The sequence below is a fragment of the Lacerta agilis genome, chromosome 1, assembly GCF_009819535.1.
Source record: "Lacerta agilis isolate rLacAgi1 chromosome 1, rLacAgi1.pri, whole genome shotgun sequence".
Taxonomy (NCBI): domain Eukaryota; kingdom Metazoa; phylum Chordata; class Lepidosauria; order Squamata; family Lacertidae; genus Lacerta; species Lacerta agilis.
Window position 1 is genome coordinate 106901481 of NC_046312.1, and position 24500 is coordinate 106925980.

Below are 24500 nucleotides of genomic sequence, written 5' to 3' on the forward strand. Positions count from 1 at the left end.
CTCCTCTTCAGCAGTGTCAGCTGGTAATGAAAACAGGAACCTCCTGTCATGCTTCCCATAGTTTATATATAGTCACATTTTGACGACGAGGGGTTTCTGTCTTGTTATAGGCACTGACCTTAAAGAATACAGTATATTTGTAAAAACTGTCTGTTTGGCATATACCGCCTAGAGGAGTCCTGTTGACACAACTACATAACTCACACAGGCTGTAAACAATTTGTCACCCAATCAGTTTTTTTTTAAAAAAAAAACTGGCGCTTTACTTTTTCTTCTGTACATCTTTACCTTCTTTTTCGTGTTTTTCTTCAATGGGCTTGGTTACGCGGTCGTAGGACGGTGGACAAAGAGCGGTGGACATGGTCAGGTCTGTTTTTTCTGTGTAAGAGTTTTCATTGATCTTGTCAATGAGAATTTCATCCTTGAGACGTTGGCCCGCCCCTCCTAATTTATTTTTATTATATACAAAGGAAGCTTGGTGTATTGTCTGTCTTAGGCGGTGACGCCTGTAAGCCCGCTGAATGATGACAGCGGACAACTCCTCTTGTTTACGTTTCAACGTAGTTGTGATGGGCTCGTACGAGGCCTTGGAAGGGTTGGATTGCATAAAGCGGTCCTCCATCTGTATGCGGAGAGCATCCATCTCTCCGCTCTCCCCGAGGACGCGCTTCGTAAAAGCAAACAAGATGTCAAGGCAGTGAATTCTGTCACCACTTACCATGGGTAGATCCATCGCAATAAGCTGAACCTTGTTGGGTTTTGCTAAATGAAGAGGAGGCTCCAGAGCAGCTGCAAACTCTGAGAGTTTTTCAAATTCCATAAACTGGGTTGCATCTGGGTCAAACTTTTCCCAGACTTCATAGAACATCTCAAAGTCGTCCTCGCTCAAAGGCTCAGCACTTTCTTCGGTCGCCACACCAAAGTTCTCCAGAATGACAGCGATGTACATGTTTACTACAACTAAAAATGATATGATGATATAGCTGACAAAGAAGAAGATCCCAACAGAAGGATTGCCGCAATCTCCTTTGACCGAGCTTCCTGGGTGGTCTTTTTTAGGGTCACAGTCTGGCGGCCCACTGTTGAGAATGGGCGCTAGCAACCCATCCCAGCCGGCAGAGGTGGTGATCATGAAGAGGCAGATCATGCTGTTGCCAAAAGTTTCAAAGTTGAACATGTCATCAATGCCCACTTCTCTCTTCACGTAGGCAAAGTTGGACATCCCAAATATAGCGTAGATGAACATGACCAGGAAAAGGAGGAGGCCGATGTTGAACAAGGCAGGGAGAGACATCATCAAGGCAAAAAGCAGAGTGCGGATCCCTTTAGCACCCTTGATGAGACGCAGGATGCGACCTATCCTGGCAAGTCGGATCACTCGGAACAAGGTGGGCGACACGAAGTATTTCTCAATAATCTCTGCTAGGAACATACCTGTTAAAAACACAATTAAGCAATAGTCTTAGGGCTAATTGTTTATCAATGCCAATGTCCTGCATTGACTTACCTGTGCACTTTAAGGAGCTTTCAGTGACAAAGTCTGCAATCCTATGCACAATGACTCAGAAGTAAATCTCATTGAACAAAGCAACCCTTATTTCTGAGTAAACATGCATAGGAATGGGCTGTAAACTGCCAAGTTTCTGACTTTATGGCAGTGTGCCGTAACAACTCAAGAATGTTAGAAGTCAACTTTTTATATTTTATCTAACACATAGAAAATTATGTCACCTAACCCTTCCTAGATTCATTCATCTTAACCTATTGTTATTTGAATTTAAATCAAGCAGCACATCTGTGAGTATCCAATTTACCAGTAAATATAACACATTAGGCAACAGTTGGCTTATGCAGATGTCAGAAAAGGCACTTTTGATACCAGACGTCAGTGATAACCAACAAAAACATACCTTATCAAGGTAATAAACAATGCCGAGGCTCCTGCCCTATGGAGCAGGCAAGCCTGCTGGGCTGACATTAAAGAAGGATGGTGGCTGTTTCTATCCAACTTAGCAACTTCTTGGTTCCCCTCCTGACAGCTGAGCTAGATGGGTTGCTGTGTCCCTACGAGAGCTGGCCCAAACTAGTAGGCTGAATGAGTTGGCCACCTCAGCAGCCGATGCTGCAAAATGAGGAGTGGCAATAGGGATTGGTGGACAGAGCTACCGTATGTGTGTCAGGCAGCCTGTTCTCCACCCTCATAGGCTAGGCTATTGCTCTCAGGTGTAGTGCAAAACATTGCCCCCATCTCCAGTGTGGACGTAAGAATCAGCTGTTACTCCAGTGAACTTCTTTACATACTGGGGTGGTGGCAGTGGTTGCTATTTTCACCTTTGCTTCAAGCAACAGAAGGTCTTGGGCCAGTCCTGGTTCCCACATATAGAGGCAAATGGGGGGCATTCATCAAAACCGTTTTCCTTTCCATCATTTCTTTAAAGGTAAAGGGACCCCTGACCGTTAGGTCCAGTCACGGACGACTCTGGGGTTGTGGCGCTCATCTCGCTTTACTGGCTGAGGGAGTTGGCGTTTGTCCACAGACAGCTTCCGGGTCATGTGGCCAGCATGACTAAGCCACTTCTGGCAAACCAGAGCAGCGCATGGAAACGCCGTTTACCTTCCTGCCGGAGTGGTACCTATTTATCTACTTGTACTTTGACGTGCTTTTGAACTGCTAGGTTGGCAGGAGATCATTTCTTTAAGAACTTGTAAATTATAGCTTTTTGGGGAGTATTGGTTTGTAGATTAAGTGTAAGAATGAATTTAGAAAATATATCCTCTGCTTCTTTTTAAGCAGCTTGTGTGATTTTTGTTACCCACCCACCCCTCCAGGGTGCTTAACCAAATATACTTACCATGCTACTAAAAATAAAAAGAGGGTGAGAAAACCCCCCTGTGTTGGAATGATTTCAGCCCACAGAAGGACTCCCAAAAGTGGAATATGTGACTCACCATCTTTTGGGGATGTTTTCCTAAGAAAGAAACCTGGGGCAAGGGGAGAAGCCACAGTCTCCAAAGTGGGAAGATAAATATGCAGGGACTTTCTAACCAAATATATTGGTGGGCGTGAGAGTACCAGTCTTTACTGAACAGTGAGGGGGCCAAGACAGAAAGGAGAGGAAAATCCTACTCGCTGGGATCTAGCAATTTGAGATTTCAACCTGTCTGGAATTTCCCTCATTGGATGAAATGGATACAAGCAACCTGTATCATCACGGACACAGAAAAATCTTTTTTTTTCCACATTTGTCAAACATATTCAGAAACGATTGTAATGCATATGACACAATTACAGAAGATGCAACTAGGAATCAACGTGGCTGAGCAACTGAAAACGGGGGAAGAAATACAGCTACGTTCGAAGCACCTTAATATAGTTTTGACATTTGCCTTGCTTTGTTTAGAACGGGCCTTACCTACAATGGAGAGGATGACAACCACAAAATCAAAAATGTTCCATCCAATGGTGAAATAATAATAGCGCAGGGAAATTAGTTTCAAGACACATTCTCCAGTGAAAAGGACTATGAAGATCAGATTAATCCGGTACAGAATATCTTCCATGTCTTTACTTTGGTCATCTGTTTCGACCATCATGGTGATCATATTAAGGCAGATGAGAATCATAATACTGATATCAAATACTTGTCTTGTCACAAAATCAAAGACCATGCCTTGATATTTGTTCTGAGGTATAAAGAAGAGATATTAATCAGTTAAGGCTCTGGTGTGCACACTGCTAAATTACAACTTAATTAATAACATATATAGATATAGACACACACAATAAAAACATAGCGAAACATCATACATAAAAACCCCTCAGTACATGACTACCTTCAGATGTCTTTAGAAGGACAAATCGTTTGCACATATGCATGCCCAAAATCAAGAAAAACAAACTCATTTAACTCATTTATTCATATATTGATTGCTCTCTCCAATTTACAGAAAGCTTAAACTCACTTCTCGTTTGCTGTTTTTAAAACGAATCTTTCAATCTAGAATAGTGTCACTTACCCCTGGTCTAGGAATAGGCTTTTGAGGCTTTTTAGACCCCAACTTTTTCATTGCATTGTAGTACTTTTTCTGTTCTTCTGTCATAAAGATATCTTGACCTCCAAAGTAAGGGCATAACATGAAAAATGGTTATAATCACATTCTCATAGATGGCCTATACACTTACTTGCATTTATTCCATATTCATAATCAAAAGAAAAACAAATATTGGGCTTGCTTAATTGATTTTTACAATGAGGTTCTTCCAAATTTTCCAGCGATGCCGGTAAAAGGTGATACCCCTTAAACTGTTGTGCCCATTTACTGGTTGTAGAATAAGAATTTTAATTTAGGCTCAATTCAGTAAGAATGGAAGATTTTATGTAGAACAGAGGTAGGGAAATTATGGCTTTCCATATGTGTCCCAGGTAGCACAGCTAATGGTCAGGGGTGATGGGATTTGTAGTCCAGCAACATCTGAAGGAGCACAGATTACCCACCCCAAATATAAACCTTAAATGCCCCTGCATTCTGAGAGGAGGTGTGGTGAACCACTAGACCACTCCGCAGGAACGTCTCTCCAATGACCAAACATTGCAGCTCTTCAATGTTTTGCAAGGCAAGGTTCTCTCCCAAACAGCCATGAATATTTATAGGTCTCTCCCACTTTTCCCTTTAAAAGTCAGAGCAACTATTTCATTTAATCGGTTCACATGATTTAGCCAAAGTTTATGACGTGAGCTTTAAAGGTAATGCCGGTAAAATACTTATCTTCTTTTTTTGCTGATTGAAGTTATCAATGATGACGCCAATGAATAGGTTCAGGGTGAAAAATGACCCAAAGATTATGAAGATAACAAAGTAAATGTACATATACAGGTTGTCTTCATACTTAGGCTGCTGTTTTACCTACAAAGTAAGCGAAAGGATTGTGAAACCTCAACATAGTTTACCGGTATTTTTTTTTTTTAAAAAAAGCTTGCAAGTTGGCATCAAGACAACTCTGGACCCCTCCAGATGTGTGAATGTGTGTGTTTTGGCAGGTGTATAATTGAACATGCCAATGATGTACTAATAGAGCATTAGTCACGGATTTATACTGGGGCACCAACACACCTTATTAGTTCTGCAATGCTTCCCCAATGTTACTGCACTATTGCCACCTGGAGGGGCACTCTTGCACTCCAGCACAACAAAAGCAATACAATGCTGTCAGATGCCCCCCACCGTTTGTGGTATGAAACAGGTGCAGGATTGTGTACAGCCACCACCATAAGTACAAATGATCATAAAAGCACAATGCAAAAGAACTTCTGGAGGGCCCCATAGCAATGCTATACAGTCATACCTCGGCTGCTTCTGGTTGTGTGATTTTGGGTTGTGCACTGCGCTGAACCCGGAAGTACTGTAATGGGTTACTTCCGGGTTTCGGCACTTGCGCATGCGCAGAAGCGCTGAATCGCAACCCGTGCATGCGCAGACACAGCGCTGCGAGTTGCGAATGTGCCTCCCACACAGATCGCGTTCACAACCCAAGCATCCACTGTATCTTCACTTTAACTGTCAGCATGCCTGGAATTCTTTATGTTACGATGATGTTGGTATTCCTTGTACCCTGCCCATCTTTAATAATAATGATAATGATAATAAACTTCTTGTACCCTGCCCATCTGCCTGGGTTACCCCAGCCACTCTGAACAGCTTCTAGCAAAGTATAAAGGAACACAAACCAATTAGGGTGCTATTTAATTGGAACATAATTCATGTTCACATTAATGGTATCCTCAAGCACATTTCATCAGCAGAATTCTAGAGTCTTTGTGCAGCAAAGAATGCAAAGTACTTACATTTCTTGAATCAACCGCTGCATACATAATGTCCATCCATCCTTTAAATGTAGCCTGTATCAAGAAAATATTTTAAACATAAAACTCTGAACTCACAGCCGTGCTCAATGTCTTGTACCAGAGTTACCAAAAGGAAATGCTTTACATATACATATGCTACAACTATGGACTAAAGGGGGAGCTGTTCAAGCTTTCAGTGGGCTTGATCCTGCCATGCAGTGGAATCCTATACTGGTCAAAAGTAAGTTCTGTTAAGTTCAAAGAGACTCGCTGACAAGTAAGCATGCCTCCAATGGGAGTAAGCCCCATTGACTCTATGGAACTCATTCTGGGTAGACATGCATAGGATTGTGATGTAAATTTGTTAAGCTTCGTTCCCCATGAAATGAAATTGGTCCCAACTAAATCAAATTGGCATGATGGTCATGTCTTGGCTTAAGTCCTATTGATTTCAAGGAGGCCTAACTTAGTCCTGCTCCAGCTGACACAGTTAAGAAAATTCAGAAGCAAGCAAATGTTTCAGTATTTCAGTTCATTATACAAAGCGCAGGTACAAAACACGATACCTTTGGCAATATCGAAATAAGGTACTTTAATGTTTCCTAAGATATAACAGGCTCATAATGAACTTAACCCCCCCCCCCCCCCGCATTTCTTCTACAATGATACTTATTATCATAGGAGCCAACTCCTGGAGGCTGAGGTCCTTTCATCCCTCCATAAAATATTTGGGGGGGGAGCCCCCCAAGTTGATGGGCATTGCCATTGAAATGGTGTGGGTGCGTTGCATCTTGTGATCAGTGATGCAGGGTGGGGCTTAACTGCCCCACTTCAAATATTTTATTCAAGTTGGCACCCCTGCTTATTATGCATGTTAATTAACAGAGGAGGAGAACGTTCTGTTGTGCAAGCAGAAATCCTTGCAGGGATAGAACGATTTCCTTAGCGCCATGCTGGATTCCAGTAACAGTGTTCAATGGGACTGACTCCCCTGTAAGTGGGATAATTATTCTCACCTACATGCCCACTGCCCGTTCTAATGCAGAAGAGTCCATGCTACCAAAGAAGGAAATCCAGATGACTCATTTATTTATTTATTGTAGGTTGGTGAGCAATTATAACACTCTAAAGAACTATACTTAAAGGACTGATTTTTATTTTAAAAGAAATGTCAGCCTCTTTTTATATACCAGGGGTGGCCAACTCCCAAGAGACTGCAGTCTACTCACAGTTAAAAACTGGCAGTGATCTACCCCCTTTTTGGGGGATTTAGGTCAAAGTTGTTGAGCTTCTTTTAGGGAGGAGGAAGGCCCATTTTTAGGGGTTCAGGTCAAAGATGTTGAGCTTGTTTGACAGAGGAGGAAAGCCCCGCTTTCTTGGGGTACAAGGCAAAAATGTTGAGCTTTTTTTAGGGGAGCCAAAAGATGTTGAGCTTCTTTGGGGGGAGCCAGTCACGATCTACCTGTTGGACATACCTGTTATATACTACCCAACCATATTCACTGATTTCACAAAAAAATCAAGTAAATTTTTTATTCTTAACCAGTGCCACTAGCATTTATACTTATAGTCCTTGTTCAGATGATCCCAGCTACAAAGCACTAATCTAAATAAATGACTAGGAGAATTATGCATGTCAACTCTCTCTATGAAAGATGTTTCCTAAGATTCTTTAGCAGCATACTTCAGCATCACCTTGTAGCTTGACCAAGAAATAGAACCCTGGGTAGGGCTATGCAGAATAAGAGGTGGGACCAGTGGCATAGCTTGCGGAGGGCAAAGGGGTAGTTGCCCTGGAGCTAAATGGTTAGGGACAGAAAATTTCAACACCAGGTGCTGCCTCAATACAGCTGCGCACTTCTGTTGCTGGGCTCCATTGAAAACGGCTTCCCCATGTGAACAAGGAAATGACCTTTCCAGACAACAGGACAACTCTTCTTTTCTTATCTCTGCAGCTGCGATCTTCTGGGTGACGCAGATGGTGTTAGGCAGTTGAATGCTCATGCATACTCCGTCTGTTTCCCTCCCTCCCCTCATGGCTCTGGGCACTGGCAACCCATGCTATGCCACTGGGTGGGTCTACAATTCTATACTAAGTTGTGTGAACTCGATGGGACTGACTTCTGAACAGACATCATATATTATAAATATATCACTTTCCTCCAAGGAGCTGAAGATGGTGTATGTGTCTTTTCCACTTTTATGCTCACTGTGAGGTAGGTTAGTTTGAGAGTTGGCAAATAGCTAATGGGTGCCCAGAAGGTGAAACTGGATGTCCCAAGACCTAGTCCCACAGCCTCAAAGTAACATTTTAGGCTACCTTCATTTTATATTCTGGCAGTCTACAGTGATTCCATGACCCTCTTACCGCCGAATTCCTAGCAAATCCTATGAGCTTGATCAGACTGTAAGTGACAAAATAGTTGAACCAACTTTTTATTATACACTACGTAAACAAGAAGTAGTCTGTAAAGAGTGTTCACTTACTACTTGCAGTAAAGAAAGATACCCAAATCCTACATTATCAAAGTTAACTTTCACGTTTTTCCATCTGGCGGATTCATTTCTTTGTATGAGCTCCTCACACTGAGTCTGATTGTAAACTTCTTCGATTAGGAACATGTCACCAGTTGTGGTATTAATGCAGTGGTAGAACTTGCCAGCAAACAAGTTTACTCCCATGATGCTGAAAATTAGCCAGAATATAAGACAAACGAGAAGCACGTTCATGATGGATGGAATCGCTCCTAGAAGGGCATTCACAACCACCTAATACACAAATACAGGAGGGAAAAAAGAGTATAAGAATACTTACAGCAATAACATAATCTCTCTGTTGCACCAATGCATAATTTTTCTGTTTTGTTTTATTTTATTTTTTAAAGTGAATTATTAAATTGCTATTCACAATTTTGGTTGCAACAGAGCCCCTATTTTAAAGAAAACTTTCACATATGCAACAACATCAAAGATGAGAAAACTAAAATACTTAAATAAAAGTAAAAATTAAAAAACCTGATAATAGTAACATGAAGATTGTTGATCTCTGTAAAAAAAGAGATATGTGTTAAAATACTAATACATAAAATCAAAATATAAACTGAAATGATTGTATAATTTCTTTAAAACTAAAAACACAAAATGTCAATAATGTTATCAAAGAGAATTAGTCAAGATTAGTATATATATATATATATCTTGTACAGTTAACCATGCATTATTATTACAAAGATTAATTTCTTTGCATAAGAAAGCCAGACAGTTTTGCAATATGTGCTTATTTAAATAATCACATAGTTTATTTCAAGCTCCAGTCTTTATTGAGAAAATGAATCTATTTTCAGTTTAAACATTTTGTTTAAAAATGAATGAATGAAAAATTTGTATGTCCTTATAGCGAAGTGTTTAATTAAAGCATCAAAAACATTTAAACACATTGGGCTCCTTGACTAAATCAAGAAACACCTTACTTTATTGACTGCAATACATTTGTAAGTTTATCTAATAAAACATGACAGGGAAGAATGCTATCCAGAAACTTAAGAGATTAGAGCCTAAGATCCCTTGAGTGGAGTTCCACTCGTGGAAAGGTCACTCCCTCTGCAGTCCCCTAGATATCTGCTCCAGGGGCCCAAGGGGGCAGACTGGGGGAATCTGTGAATGTTTGACCTCCACCTTACGTTAGTGGGAGCCCCTGTTGGCTCAAAGGGCCTTCGAGAAACAGAATGACACCTATAGATCCAACCCAAGTTTTCTTTCCTCCCCAAAACTGCTACACTGTTTGGGGTGACAGTGGAGAGGTTATTAATATTTAAATGTGGAATACACTTCCTTTTTAGCATTAACTAGCATGGGCTGTACTCTAACACGTGGGCACAGAACAACCACAACTTTATTTGAAGAACCCTCTCCAAAAAATCAAATCCTACTGACTGGGTCTTTGGCAAAGGGGGGGGGGGGAGAGACAGAATCCTGACCACCATAATTTTTCTAAGTGATAGGATTTAACTTTTTCCCCTCAAGAGGGCTCTTCATGCACAGTCCCCAATCCATAGATTGGTGGATTGAGCAGCAGAACTACACAAGCAGGACCTATTTGTGGCTTCATATCCAGGGAGGGATACACATGCAGAAAAAGCCTGTAACTGGATCAGGGAGATATGTGCTTTGTTTGCAATTAGTGAGTTTTTAAATGCCTGTTCCCAACATCAGTCACCTTCAGAGGAGTGAGCAGTAGAGGCCTGGTTTGCAAAGTCTCGTTAAACCATCGTTAAAATAAACTACAGTTTTCTGCGAATGTGCAGCATTCAGCCTTTCTGCTGAAAAACAAGCTTGCCAAAAAACCAACCTTTGGTCACCACTTGTGGTTTCTTTAGAGAGAAACAAACCACCGTGAGCCCAGGTTTGATTGCAACCCTATGCCTAGGCTTTGTTTCCCGGCAGCAGAAGAGGAGAAACGCCAGTGACTTCAGCAGCATGCGTTAGCTTGTTACGCATAAGCCATGGTTCATTTTAACAATGGTTTGACCATAACGTGATGCGCAAACTGCGTTACAGTTTTTGCAAAGCCTTGCTGACTGGAAAAGAAGCCCTTCTCATCCGGAGTGTAATACCAAGGAACAACCAGAGCAGGCCCCTCAGAACCTAGTCCAAACGCAAGTTATGAACTTGTGGGGTGTCCTTGGAGCTCAACACAGCTGCTTAGAAAGCTCCTTTCCCGGCTTAGAAAGTTATGCATGGCAGTGCTTCAAAACGATTTTGCTTCAAGCCTGGCTAACTACGGCACAGCAAGGTTTCCTTTCTCTCAAAACCGTTCAGGGTGAGGACATGCCCCCTTCTCCCAACACCACTTCTCATATAGCCACATGCTGTGATTATTTTGGAAACAGCATTCTAGGCTCTTTCTGCTGTACCCCAGCTACTATATCTTAAGCGCTTAAGTTGTGCAGCTGGCAGCAGCCATAGGGAATGAAGGATGAGTGCTCTCGAAGGTAGGCCCTGCCTTCTAAGGTGAAAGCCTGCTTGCTGCTCTCCTAAACCTTCAGCAGCGCTGTGGGAAACTCATGTGACTATGAGGCCACCTTGCCTAGCTGATGGTTAAATAGAACCTTATATACTAATCACAAGCTCATTCCCCAAGTGCCTATCCTTACATGGGCAAAACAGTACCATCCACACACAAGATTTTTTTTGGGGGGGGGCCAAGGTTAGCAAAAGTAAGAAATTATTTAGGGGGAAACTGTAAAAGGAGGGGGCCCCTGACAGTGTATTGAAGACTGAGCTTGCTCAGTGGGCACAGAATGTTGGGAGGAAATGGAAAACTGTGGTGAGTGGAATGGAGTATCCTGGAAGGGGGAATGGCTGGCTGAAAGCCTGAGCAGGAGCATTTCACACTACAGTATTCTGCTGCAGGTTCTCCTTTCAGGAGAAAGCCTTGTCCTATAAGGTGGAACCCCAACATGTAAATTGGAAGGTTACAGTACAGGTAGCTTGCATGGCAGTAAAAATCGGAGGGAGGGAGGGGTTGGCATGGCAATTGAATTACTGCATTGTGGTGGAACATGATGCTTGGCATTTAGAGTGTTTTTGGTCAGGGGTATTTTAGGGCTCAATATTTATTCCCTTTTCTTTCTCACAAGGAGACAGTTTGATAGAGGTAAAGTCACAGAACTGGTTAAATCTCAAGTATATGAATTTTTCTTCAGCCTTAACAAAATTCACTTGAAATGCTCATAATTTCAGAACAAATGTGTTGGCAGGAGTGGGGAAGTTCTGGCCCTGCAGTGCTGCTGAATTCCAACTCCCATCAGCTCCAACCAGCATGGTCAAAAGTCAAGGATGATGGGAGCTGGAGTGCATCAACATTTAGAGAGCCAAAAGTTAGCCATTCCTGGTGTATTGGATTTCAGTCTTGGTTTCACTTTTCTTGCATTGCACTCTGTTGTGGAGTATGAATAGCCCTTCCATGACCAGAACAGCACCTTTGACTCCAACCCATTGATCTTAGCCTTCGTTAATGTTTCTCTCTTGTCATTATTTCTGGCCTTATAGAATGAAACAATCTAGGGACGAAAGCTGTGTGAAACAATCAAGCTGCGAAAAGTAATTAATGACTGCAAAAGGATTGAAGGAGGAATTAGCTGTCCACCTCACCCATAAAAATAAATTGGCTATGCAAAGATAATTCAATAATTAGACCTGGAGAAACGGAAAACGTGTTTCTGATTCTGTCAATTGTAAAAAGAGTTATTACTGCATCAATGTAAGAGGCATTTTTAAGCATATCTTCTGAATTGTACAGAATAAAGTTCGAGATACCAATTTATTTTTAATGTTGCTGCCTCAGAAACTGGACTGGAAATTTGAAATATGATACAGTATCACTTTAAAGCAATCAGCCAGAAATGTGCACAAGACATGCAAAACTAAAACTGCAAGGTGGATTAATTTTTAAAAACTCCTTTTCCGCTTTACTGCTCTAAGAAAAATACATCAAGCACGGCGTAACATGCTCTCTTTCAGTGAGTTTACACATAAACACATGCTTTACATATTTTGAACTACTGCAAGAGCATTACATTACAGGGAGTTTTAAAAAATGGTAAATATAAAGCAACGGGTATATTCAAATCTCACTTTGCACGTAGTTATAAGCATTGATCTACGTGCACCGAGATTAGAATATAGCTTGCAATCTGTGACAGATTTAATTCACATAAAAGCGATTATTTACTTTGCCTTCCAGCACCTCTGTGGAGTTAGGATGGTTTAAATTTACTTTTGAATATATTTAAACAGTTTTCACAACAACACAACAGTCTTGCATTTTTTAAACATTTACTTTGATAAATAATTCCCCTGTCCCTGTTGTGCATGTTAAAATAGCTGTTATACTTCACACACTTACGTTGTCCTTAGGTCTTGGATTTTTCTTCCGCATAGGAATAATTTTACCAATTTTCGAACAGAGAAATCATATGAAGTTAATTTAAAGCTTCACAGTTAAATGTAATGATACAAATATGTGAAAACCCAAACTTGATAGGTAGGAACAACAGGTCAGAATTTTAGGTTCTGATTGCATGGGATTTTTTTTTAAAAAAATTGGTAAGCTGTTTTAAAATTGGGTGTGATCCATTCCACCAGTCAATTAAACAAAACCATTTTTTAAAAATAGCACATTAAAAAAAGACGGTTGATGCTTGACCTCAGTTTCATTTAAATTTGAACAGTATTTTTTATCGCCAACCAGACTACAAAGTGGTTAATTAAAGGTCTTGTTTAGGATGCCTTTCTCCCCTCACAAGACTGGCCCTTAATTCTGTAAGAGTTTTCATCTCTCTAAATTATCCTCAAATCGAGACCTACCCTGAACTAAAAAAAAGCTGCAAATGTTCTCACATTTTTTAAAGTGGAAAACAAGGTGGGCGGAACTGCTGCTTGTCATCTTTGACTCCAAAGTAGCCTCCAACTCTATTTGGCTCTTTGGCTGCTTCAGTCAGTGGTCATGAATTCCCAGTTCAGCACCAGACTCTGAACACGGCTTGTCAGAAAAACCTGGTATTATTTGAGTCATGCTGAGAGTGGAAGTCCCAGAAGACCAATAGCAGATACTACTGGAGAAGCTTTGGAGTCCCTGTGGAAGATTAGCAATGCCAAACATATAAAGATATTATAACAAATTTTGTGAAGCATGCTATTGGGGCCCAGGGTGCTTCAAGACAGCTGTTTATTGTGAGATCAGTACAGTCGTACCTTGGATCCCGAATGCCTTGCGAGTCGAACGTTTTGGCTCCCAAACCCGGAAGTGAGTATTCCGGTTTGCAAATGTTCTTTGGAAGCCAAACGTCCGACGTGACTTCCGTGGCTTCCGATTAGCTGGAGGAATGCAACCAATCGGAAGCCGCACCTTGGTTTCTGAACGTTTTTAGAAGTCAAACGGACTTCCGGAACGGATTCCGTTTGACTTCCGAAGAACCCCTCTACAGATCATACATGCAGGTTTCTTCAACATAGCATCAAAATACCTGCTCATATGTTTTTCTCTCCCCCCCCCCACCTTTAATCCAGATGTACACTTTCTGCAGAACAGCCAATAGACTAAAAAGAAAACCTGTTGCCAACGACTCATTTGCAATGTCTGAATTAATTGCTTCCAATATTCTGTCTCTATATGGAAGCACTGCATTGGCACTAGTTTAGTGCTGCAGTTATCATGGAAGAAAGCAAGGAGGCATTAATGATTTTCATTCATCATTTCTCTGCCATCAACCCAATCCTGCCTTTGCCATGTCCCCACAAAATGAAGTTGCTGAAATGAAAACTGTCTCAAAAATTCAGTGACTCCTTTGAGAGCTGGTCAGGTTTTATGTCTGGGAGTTGTTGTTTTTTCCTGTTCACGAATCATTCATTAACAGACACACTGATTTCTGTGAATGTATAGCGCTCTTTCTAAATTTGGGCCAAGTGCTTTGGACAGATAATGTTTACTGTTCAAGTTGTTTGTGCCCTTAATCCATTTAATCTGTTTATAATTGACTGAATTATCAGCCATATGTTGCTTATTTTGTTCTTTGGCTCAATGAGAGACACCCTTTAAGTGGGAGAAAATGCACAGGAAATTGTGAAAAATTGACACTGTTGTGTACACGACTCCTTGGTTCCTTTTAAATATCATTAAAGAGAAAAGTCGCAATGGAGGTTGTGAATGGAAAAAATGAAACCTAGTATAATCATATTCCTTATTCATATGAACCAGATGTGTTTTGAAATTTATTTATTTTTCAGGTCGCCATATTCTTGGTACTCGTATTACATGAACATTTAGCAGCATTGCTATTCTTGTAGATTACTTAGGAATGAGTACAACAGTTCCCCAAACATTTGTGCCAACAAAAACATATTTGCAAGAATGTTCATGAATAGTAAATAAAAAGAAGTATGAACATGGATAAACCAAACAATCAGTTAAAAAACTGAATGAATGTTCGTGAACACTACAGCAATTGACCAGCTCTTACCCTATTCCACTGCTGACTTCTCAATTCATGAATTTCTTGTTTAAAGGGATTTGTTGAAATTAAGGGGTGGTTAGATGCACCTGAAATTCATGTATCGAGTCAGTTTCAATTTACAATATTTCTTCTTAGAAATTTTGAAGAAAATATATGCAACCTGATGGATACAATTTGAGGAACTGAGCTCCAGTATTCAGAATTTTGTGTCCTGGTACTGATGTGGCTTTTACATCTCAGCACTAATTAGACAGCATGTTATGTTATCGGCTGCCCATCTCACTAGAAAGGTTTTCTTTTATCATTATTCAAAAGCTGTTTCCTCTTATGTTTCCATGAAGTGGCAAAAAAAAAGCATTCTCTAAAAATAACAGGTTTGAACAACATGCAGTTTTGATCAGGTTGTATAGAGCGTGTAAATGAATGTTTTTAATGGAAGTCTTTGGAGTTTTGCTGGTGACTTCAATACAGGCACAAATTCACCCAGTAACTTTAGGGAACGGAAGAAAACAGGGGTATAGTGCGGCAAGGAACTTTTCCAAGAAAGATATTAAGCAGTGGTCCTGACTTACCCCAGAAAGAAAACATATAACACTGCATGGTTTGTGTAGATAATGCTGGGGGTTGCTGGAATTACTTTAACTGTTTTGGAAATTATTAGCTATTGTGAAAAAGAAAGAAAAATAATCCGTTGAGTTGTCTGGTTAAATTAGTCACGTAAGAAGGTTTAGTCCAATCAGTGAGACCATAAAAAAAATTACCGGTAAATCTTACTGAGTTGTCTACATGGTATGATTAGTAGTTGTCCTTGTAAGCCACTAGGTTTAAGTAGTTCATTGTCAAAAACTGAGAGAGGGAAAGAGAGAGGGACAGACCTATATGGAGACCTGATTGTAATCAAATTTTACCTACTGAATGAAATTCTAAACTGAAGCCATTAATTTCAGTGGGAATAAATTAATTCTCCGTTAATTTAACTAGCACGAGAGCTTACAGATCCGAATTTACGAAAGCAGCACACCCTTTTAACAAGCTGTGTAAACCAGATAATGAAGTAAAAAAATATTTAATTTATCAGAAACAAAATGAAACAGCATCAACTCACCTTTCAAATCACTATTAGCAAATCTGACAAACTCCTCAAATTGGCTAGAAAGTAAAGTAATATAAATGCTCACAGCTTATGCGTGGTACTGAATAAAGGGTTAAGGTTTGCTAATGAAGCTTTCTGCTTATCTATTACCGATAAATATGCAATAGAATGAAAGGGCAGCATTTCTGCATGGTTTTGTCATTCCTCACAAAGGCATGCACAGAACATTCCTTACATTTAGGCATGCGTTTTTTATGTCTGGCAGACTTTTCTCTCATTTCATCTTACCCTCATCCCTTCAAATCTTGACAAGGCCCGTAAAGGTCTCAGAGCTCTCAGTGTCCTAAGGGATTTGATGGCTCCAAGTTCTGAGTAACCCAATGCATTTGCTGTTAAGCTAACCAATGATACCTGTTTAAAAAAAATTAAGAAAAAGAAAAATTGCCACTTTGCATCATATTGTGCTATAAGGCTTTGTAGATTCAGGACTGTGGAGTTTGAAGGAATCACAGGACTATAAGCGCTCAAAAGCACATCATCCAGTAGATCATGTGCCAGCTTGGGATCTTTAGTTTCATACATTAGCTCACCGTATGAAGGTTGGGTGAATGGGTTGCAGTGGTCAAAATAGGTTACTCAACTGACTCTGGAAATGTGTAACATGGCCCAGTACAGCTAAGAACTAATATTTCAATACAGCAAGGGGTAAAAACACACACTTTGGCTATTTTGGGAGGACCACTGAGGTGCATACAGCAACATGATTTCATTGTTAAAGCCTGGAAAATCATTCTCTGCAGTAAAATATGCAAGAGAGGAGAGAATTATCCATTTTTCAAAAGGTTTGGTCTGACTTTTCACAATGCATATATATTCTTAAGTGAATATATAATTTAAATGTTGTTCTCTTTGAGATTTAATTTGCATTCTCTCATGATGCAAGATTTTAATGGTTTTTAAAAAAAAAATGCAAAAGGGCATTCCAGATGTCACGATTTGTATTCCTAATAACTGATGGCAGTTGTCAGTACCAAGTGTTGCTGTAGAATAGGGATAACCAGTGTAGTGGCCTCCAGATATTTAGGACCGGTTTTAAAGCAATACACTGCTTGCTAATGGCCTGTTTCAAGGCAATATTAGACAGAGTGATTGTTCTTCCACCATGTGGAAATGTATGAAAATGGGTTATGTGCTTATCTTTTATGGTAATATGTAGTGGGATCCCTTTTTCTGATGATGGACATATTGAATACTCTCTTGCACATGCTTGCATTATACTGGAATAGGCCTTTAAAAAGGGATCTGGCATGCGCTGTATGAAAAATGAGAAAATATTCAACAGTATTAAACTATATGTGTGTGTGTGTATAACACTTAGGGTACGTACATCAACAATCAGGAAATCCAGCCAGCACCAGGCATTAGTGAAGTATGTTTGATATCCATATGCTACCCACTTCAGAAGCATCTCGAGAATGAAGATGTAGGTGAAGACCTTGTCAGCGTATTCTAGAATGATCTTTATTGTCTTCCTCTGTTCAATGTATATGTCTTCAAAGGCCTGCAAATTGTTCCCAAATGTTTAGTGTTAATGTTTATTATGGTAGAAGGACTGGAAGATAGCCTTGCTTTTCACTTTGCTCCTAGTTTTGAATTTAAAAAGCATTTTTGCAACCCTTTTAGAGATGCTCTTCCAGCTCTGGTATAAGCGATAACGTAATACACGCCCGCCATCCTTGCTATTTCTGTAACACAAATGATTTCCTCATATAAAGAAGCAGCACGGTACAATTTTTTTGGCCATCTTGGAATTCTCATAATATTTAATAGTCCATCTGCAAGACATCTCTGAAGTTGTTCCCCCTCCCTACTTTATAAAAACACAAAAATACCATACACCAATGAATGGGTGAGCTGCAGAAAGTCTAAATAATACAACTTATTTCCTACTTGCCCTGTACTTCCATTAGGTAACATATTTTCTCTCTGTGTCTCGTCTTCATCAAAAGTGAATTGGTCACTTGTATTAGGTATTTCATGGGTGCTAGAGACAACTAGCAACAAGTGAAATTATCATTCGGTTTCCATAATTTTAAAAGAGAAAATGTGATGTAGTGCACCTGCTATGCAAAAAAAAAAAAGTTTTTAAAAGTAACATTTATTTTTAACGTCTCTTCTGTTTTCACTTACCAGCGCACCACTGCTAAGAAGAATCATAAAGACAATGAAGGTTTCAAACCAGTTGTGCTCAACAATTCGGAAACAGGTTTTTCTAAGATTCCACCATTGTTTTCCTCTGCCGGCTTCTACACTAACATCACAGCACTTGAACCTTCTCACACAACCTGAAACAATAAATTACATTTTTGAGGAGACAGAAGGAAAACCCTCCCCATATTAATTGCTTTCACATATCTCACTGTGACATTTGAATTACAGTGGTACCTTGGTTTAAGAAAAACTTAGTTAATGAACAACTTGGATTAAGAACGCTGCAAACCTGGAAATAGGTGTTTTGGTTTGTGAACTTTGCCTTGGAAGCAGAACATCCTTTGCTCCTTGTTGAGGGTGTTCCATTTGTAAATTGAGTCCCCCACTGCTATAGGAAAGCACGCCTTAGTTTAAGAATGCTTTGGTTTAAGAACAGACTTCCGGAACGGATTAAGTTTGTAAACCAAGGTACCACTGTATTAAGCTGTGGTCTTTCTGCAAGAATATTAATTTCCTGTAGAACAAGGGTGGCTAACCCCCTCCATATGGGGGCAGGGGCTAGCCTCATAGGCAATGTTTTTTTTTGGGGGGGGGAGTAGGATCCCATGATTGTGGTGGCATCAGCAAATGTTAACCATCTCCCCAGATGATCTACGTACATCTAGTGACATAGTGTGGGTTGCCAGCACCTGGGACCATGTGGAGGGAGTGGGGTGGGAAGGAGAGAAATGGGCAGAGTACACATGCACATTCAACTGAGTCTAATAGTGTCTGTATCACCTAGGAGATTGCAGCTGCAGAAATAAGAAAAGAAGAGCTGTTCCATTGTCTGGAGAGGCCACTTCCTGGTTTGCATGGAGAAGCCATTTTCAGCAGAGCCCAGCAACAAAAGTGTGCAGTTGTATTGAGGCAGCACTTGTGTTGAAATTTTGCACACCTAACAATTTTGCGCCATTGCATGCATCAGCTGAATTTGTGTGGGTGGGTGGGTGCTTATATAAATGTCTGCCTGTCTGTGACTATGTCCTGTGGACACACCACAGGAATATGTGCCCCCCTATCCCCTGCCTAGGATGGTTGGCCAAGAGAGAATGTTGTCTTGAACCAAAAAAAGCATTAGCTACCCCACAGATGGCTCACATTCCATCACAGCTCATCTCTCCTAGCAAGTAAGCTAACCAGAAGCCACACAAACATTTTAGAATCTGAATATTGACCTTCTGTAAAGCAAGCTTCAGGTTCAGCTGCTTCCTCGGGTTCTACTTCTGGTTGTTCTTCGGCAGGAAGTCCAATATCAACAGTGCTTCCTTCGGATGAGCTAGAATTTAGCTTCTGTTAAAGAAAAAAATAAAGGTGGAGAAAAACAACAACATTGATACAAGAGGACACTCGGGTCTGCAAAACCCCTTGCATGACTGCTCACAGTTCATTAGTGCTTATTTGTGTTTAATATCTGAAGAAGTGTGCATGCACACAAAAGCTCATATCAATAACAAACTTGAAGGATTTTTTTAAAAAAATTTGTTTCGACTACAGCAGACCAACATGGCTACCTACCTGTATCTAGTGTTTCTGGTAACTTTTATCAAATGTTTTATATATTGTCATTTGTATGAAAGTTGCCCTTGGATCAAGAATTGAACGGCAGGCTTTTAAATTGCACAAACAACACAACTTGTGATTGGACTGAAACCATGTGATTCAATTTACAGCAGCAATGTCAATACATGAGAAAAAGTCATTATGGAGGGTCTTTGTTACATTTGAAGGGCTTTAAGGAGGTTTTTTTTTTAAGCAACCAAGTAGGATATAAATTATATGAAATAATAATAAAAATCCTCTAATTTGACACTGGCTAAATCCTAAAAAGCAATACAGAAATAGATCGTTATTATTATTACTAGATCAAGTAGATTAACAGTATTTAAAGGTTCACCTCTTTGCTTTCTTCCAAATCTGATTCACTGCTGAACTCCTCTGTATTTAAATTTTCAAAATCAGATTCTCCAAGAGCTATTGGCACAGTCACAGTCAGGCTTGGGTTATTTATGAATGACATGTAATCACTTTCATCAATGATGTATTTTTCCACACTGCTCCCTGTCCCTATGCCGCTTGTGGTTCCATTCACATCCCTAAGATAATCCAGATCTTTACCAATTTCAATAGTATGGTTAGAAATGCAGCTGTTCTTATTTAGCTCCTCAAGGGGCTTGATTTCGTCCAAAGCTTTTTGCTTTTTAACAAAGGACTTTTGGATGTATTCTCGGATTTTTCTTTTCATGTAGTCTACTCCTTTATCTATTCTTGCCACAGCAATCTGGAGATTGTTCATTTCGTTGTCATCATCTGTGGCAGCAAGGTTGTCTGCACTAAATGAGCTCAGCAGCAATGCCAAAAATAGATTCAGTACCTAAACAAAAGGGAGGGAGGGAGGGAGAGAGAGAAAAAGATCCCAATTTTTGCTCAGTTAGTGTATTGCCCTGGAACAACATGTTTGAGATAAAGGCCTGCAGCCCGGTACATAAACCCAGTATTGTAGATTCAGAAGGGATTCATGCATATTGTAGGCAACTATGAAGGAGATTAAGGGCTGACATCTCTCCCAACAAAACTGCCTACTAGCAAATCTATTCACTGCTCTCCTCCTCTCCTGTCTGCACTGCTTGACATGATACTGTTTGCCAATTCCTACTCAAGGTCATTGCAAGGTTTTATATTGGGACAAAAGCGTATAAAGCAAGGGAAGAGTGGATGCTAGAAAAACATATTTTTTTTGTAAGCTGGTAAATATGATTTCGCTTGCCAATCGCTTCTAGTGTTAAAATGAATATGAAACTTTGATCACTTTGTTCACTGATTATCTGAAAAGCCTCCCCTGTAAATGAATGTGTTTTAAGAGCTTTGATGAAACAGTCCAGGCTATTTGCTAGACTCAGTATAAATCTAGAATATTTTTTGAAAAAGTTACATACCACTAAATTTCCAATCACCATAACCATCATGAATACTGTAAGGCACATGGCTTGACCTGCAACTTCCATACAGTCCCACATGGTTTCTATCCATTCTCCGCAAAGGACTCGGAACACGATCAAGAAAGAGTGGAAAAAGTCGTTCATGTGCCAGCGCGGAAGCTCACAGTCCTTTGCAATCTTGCACACACATTCCTTGTAGCTTTTGCCGAACAGCTGCATGCCCACCACGGCAAAAATGAAGACAATGATGGCCAGGACCAAGGTCAGATTTCCCAAAGCTCCCACAGAGTTGCCGATAATTTTGATCAGCATATTTAGCGTCGGCCAGGATTTTGCCAATTTGAAAACCCGGAGCTGGAAAAGAAAAAAAAGGTAAATTGACAAATGCTGTCTGTAAGGGTGAATACAAACTTGTGAAAAAGTTTGTGGCCCACTCCGGGAAAAGTTAAGTGCCACTAAGTTCCACTGAAATTGATGGGGCTTTAGTAACACCGTGATTCAAACATTATGTAGATTTAAGTCTTGTTTAACTAATTTATTTCAAATGAATTCTCCTTAGAATTGCACTGAAAGCCTGAAAACTTGTGCACACTTCCTTAGGCCGAACAACATGTGATGTTAGTCACATGTTTAAATAAGGGTGCTTAACCTAACCAATTTTGTTTTGAAGTTGCGGGCTCTTATCCAGACCATTGGTAAACATCTACTGGAGGAGCCCATTTTCAACAGAAACCTGCAATGGGTCCCAGTCCACACCCAGAGGAGGTTTCAGATAGGGAACCCACAGCAAATTTCTCTCCAGAATCAAAGTGTCCAGATTAAACACCCTTGTTTAAATATCTGACTTGAATCTTGGCCCTACAGCTCACTGAAACTCATGGAACTTAATGAGCAAATGCATGCCATATCATTGGTTTCACTGGGATTTAGTAGTGACTAACTTTTACTGGACTGTGTCTTTTATAATGTAAGTTTTCCATTTAAGATAGCTCTACAGCATTTTTAATTTTTAGATTCTTAGAATTCCTAAAATCATAGAAAAGGAAGTAAGATGACTCAACAATAACATCGGCTAGACATATTGGTTGAAACAATTTACCAGTCTGAAAGACCGAAGTACTGACAGTCCTTCCACATCTGCCAGGCCAAGTTCAACTAAACTAAGGGTGACAATAAACCCATCAAAAATGTTCCAGCCTTCTTGGAAGTAATAATAGGGATCCATGGCTACTAGTTTCAGAAACATTTCTCCCGTGAAGATTCCAGTGAAAACCTAAATGGGAAATACAACTATATGAATTTGGAAAAGTTTAAAGTTACAACTGACATACACAAGATAACCATGGCTACAAGAAGCATGCCTACAGATGCTTTTGGAGGCCTTTGTTCATTCATCTTTTAATACTGGGTTCTTTTATTGATTTTTCTAAAAGCAGCATGTGGGCACACACAGCAGCACATTGGCAACTACACATGGCAAATGTCCCTGAGGGAAGACATTCCAATGTCTGTCATCTGTACTTTGAGCCACTGTTCAAACCTAACAACTTTGGAACAATAATCCATGGTTGCCCTGAAAATGACAGAGCTGTCTTGTCTCTTTCCAACTCTCACCTTCCTTTCTGGGCATTAGATTCCCTGTTTTTGGAGAACATACATCCAGCCTTTCAACCATTAGTGTTCCTCAGTCAGCTCTTCAATCTGTAGGGCCTGTGCAAAGTTTGAATCTGAGCCAAACTGTCTGATTTTGCTTCTTTCCAAATCTAGACTGTGAACCTTTTGCTGCTTGCTTTGTTCCCTGAAGAAATTTGGAATATAGCATCCAGAGTTGGGTAGATCTGTCAATTTGACTTTCTCATTTTTCCAATCTTAAATTCAATGTGTGTTTGTGTGTATTCAAAATTTTGTCAGCATTTTAGGTCACATTTCCAATGCATTTCTCCTCCAACACAGATACATTTTGTACTTGGTTTTTCACTAATAATACATGCCTTTTATGCACCCTTTCCACAATACACACATTTTTGTACATGTTATTTCACTGGAGAGCTGCATCTCAAAATTCAGAGAAGTGTGGTTTTCAAAGGATGGATGAGTTTCAGTCTGCATATTGTTTCAGGAAGTGCAAATTAAGTAGGTTCACATTAATGTGAGGACCAGACTTAATTTATCCCCCATCCTTGAGAGAACTGTGGCTTAGTCAATCATTGACAAATGTGCCAATGCCACAAGTGCAATATTGTGCTAGTGCAACAGAAGACACTGCGCATATTTCCCCATAAGAATAGCTAAAACAGAAAAACAGGCAGTGGTCAGCATCAATGGATTTCAGTCATCACGTTATTAAACATCTAGGATTGAGTCCAGCTAAGTCATATTCCAGGTAGACTCATTGAAATCAATACTAACTTTCAGTGGCTCCACTCTGAGTATGACTTAAGTTAGCTATGACACCTAATCTTGAAGGCAATTTTAAATTCAGAAGCAGTATTCTAGACAGATCTTTCTGTTCATATATTCTGGTCAGAGGCGCCATCTTGGGAGTGTGATTAGGGGTAGCCATTGTTGCTGCTTTTGAAAGTCCTGCTATGTAATTGTATTTCCACCATATACTCTTTTAATTTAGATAATTCAGAACACCACTACACTGAAAATGAACAATGAAGATAACTGCTTTATATTAAAGGGTGATGAAGACAAAGATATGAGAGTTTAAAATGATACCTCCTGTATGTTTTGTTGGCAGACACAACTATACAAGCATTCACCACCAATAGTTTCTTTATTAAAGGGGTGGGGGTGGGGAATGCAATTTTTAACTTAGCCTTTATAAACAAACAAAAGTTAAATATCTAGTGCAATATCCAATGGGTGACTCACCAGGTTCCCAACAGAAAGCACATTACTGAATTCATCTGTCATTGGGTAATGTTCCATTGCCATGAAAAGGGTATTTAAAACAATGCAAATCGTAATAGCAAGATCAACAAATGGATCCATCACCACGATGTTAACAAAATGCTTTACTTTCAACCAACATGGACAGCAGTCCCAGATCAAGAAAATGTTTGCAAACTTGTACCAACACGGTGGGCACTTCTGCCGTGACTCTTCAAGTTCTGTTGAAAAGAAAAAGAAAACCACACTGTTTCATGTTGACTGTTCCTAATTCAGGAAATGCCATCTCAAACATGGCTAAGACAAAACCAAAAAGAGAGAGAGAGGTGGTTCTATTGTTTCTGCTTCCTCTGGTCCACCTGAGTCCAGAGATAAAGAAAGAAAAGATGAAAGGCTGAGTCATGTACGATCTCAAAAATGGTGTCTGGGAACTTGGAAAGTCTAAAAAAGAGAGAGTAGCCTA

At 40.0% G+C, this 24500-nt stretch overlaps 1 protein-coding gene across 4 annotated transcripts in view; it reads right to left on the minus strand.

Moving 5' to 3' along the window:
* Nucleotides 1–250: 250 nt before the first annotated feature.
* The window catches only part of LOC117056231 (sodium channel protein type 1 subunit alpha), a 94028-nt gene continuing 69778 nt past the window's right edge, over nt 251–24500 (minus strand). For all 4 annotated transcript variants that reach the window (XM_033166414.1, XM_033166394.1, XM_033166422.1 and 1 more), the window contains exons 14-27: nt 24020–24258; nt 22239–22412; nt 21137–21493; nt 20098–20574; nt 19379–19493; nt 18141–18295; nt 17338–17511; nt 16239–16361; nt 8331–8612; nt 5844–5897; nt 4768–4905; nt 4018–4122; nt 3414–3684; nt 251–1434 (exon numbers count right to left, since the gene is read on the minus strand). In XM_033166414.1, the coding sequence (XP_033022305.1) occupies nt 263–1434; nt 3414–3684; nt 4018–4122; nt 4768–4905; nt 5844–5897; nt 8331–8612; nt 16239–16361; nt 17338–17511; nt 18141–18295; nt 19379–19493; nt 20098–20574; nt 21137–21493; nt 22239–22412; nt 24020–24258 (3836 nt within the window). In that variant the 3' untranslated portion in view covers nt 251–262. The remainder of the gene's footprint in view (nt 1435–3413; nt 3685–4017; nt 4123–4767; nt 4906–5843; nt 5898–8330; nt 8613–16238; nt 16362–17337; nt 17512–18140; nt 18296–19378; nt 19494–20097; nt 20575–21136; nt 21494–22238; nt 22413–24019; nt 24259–24500) is intronic.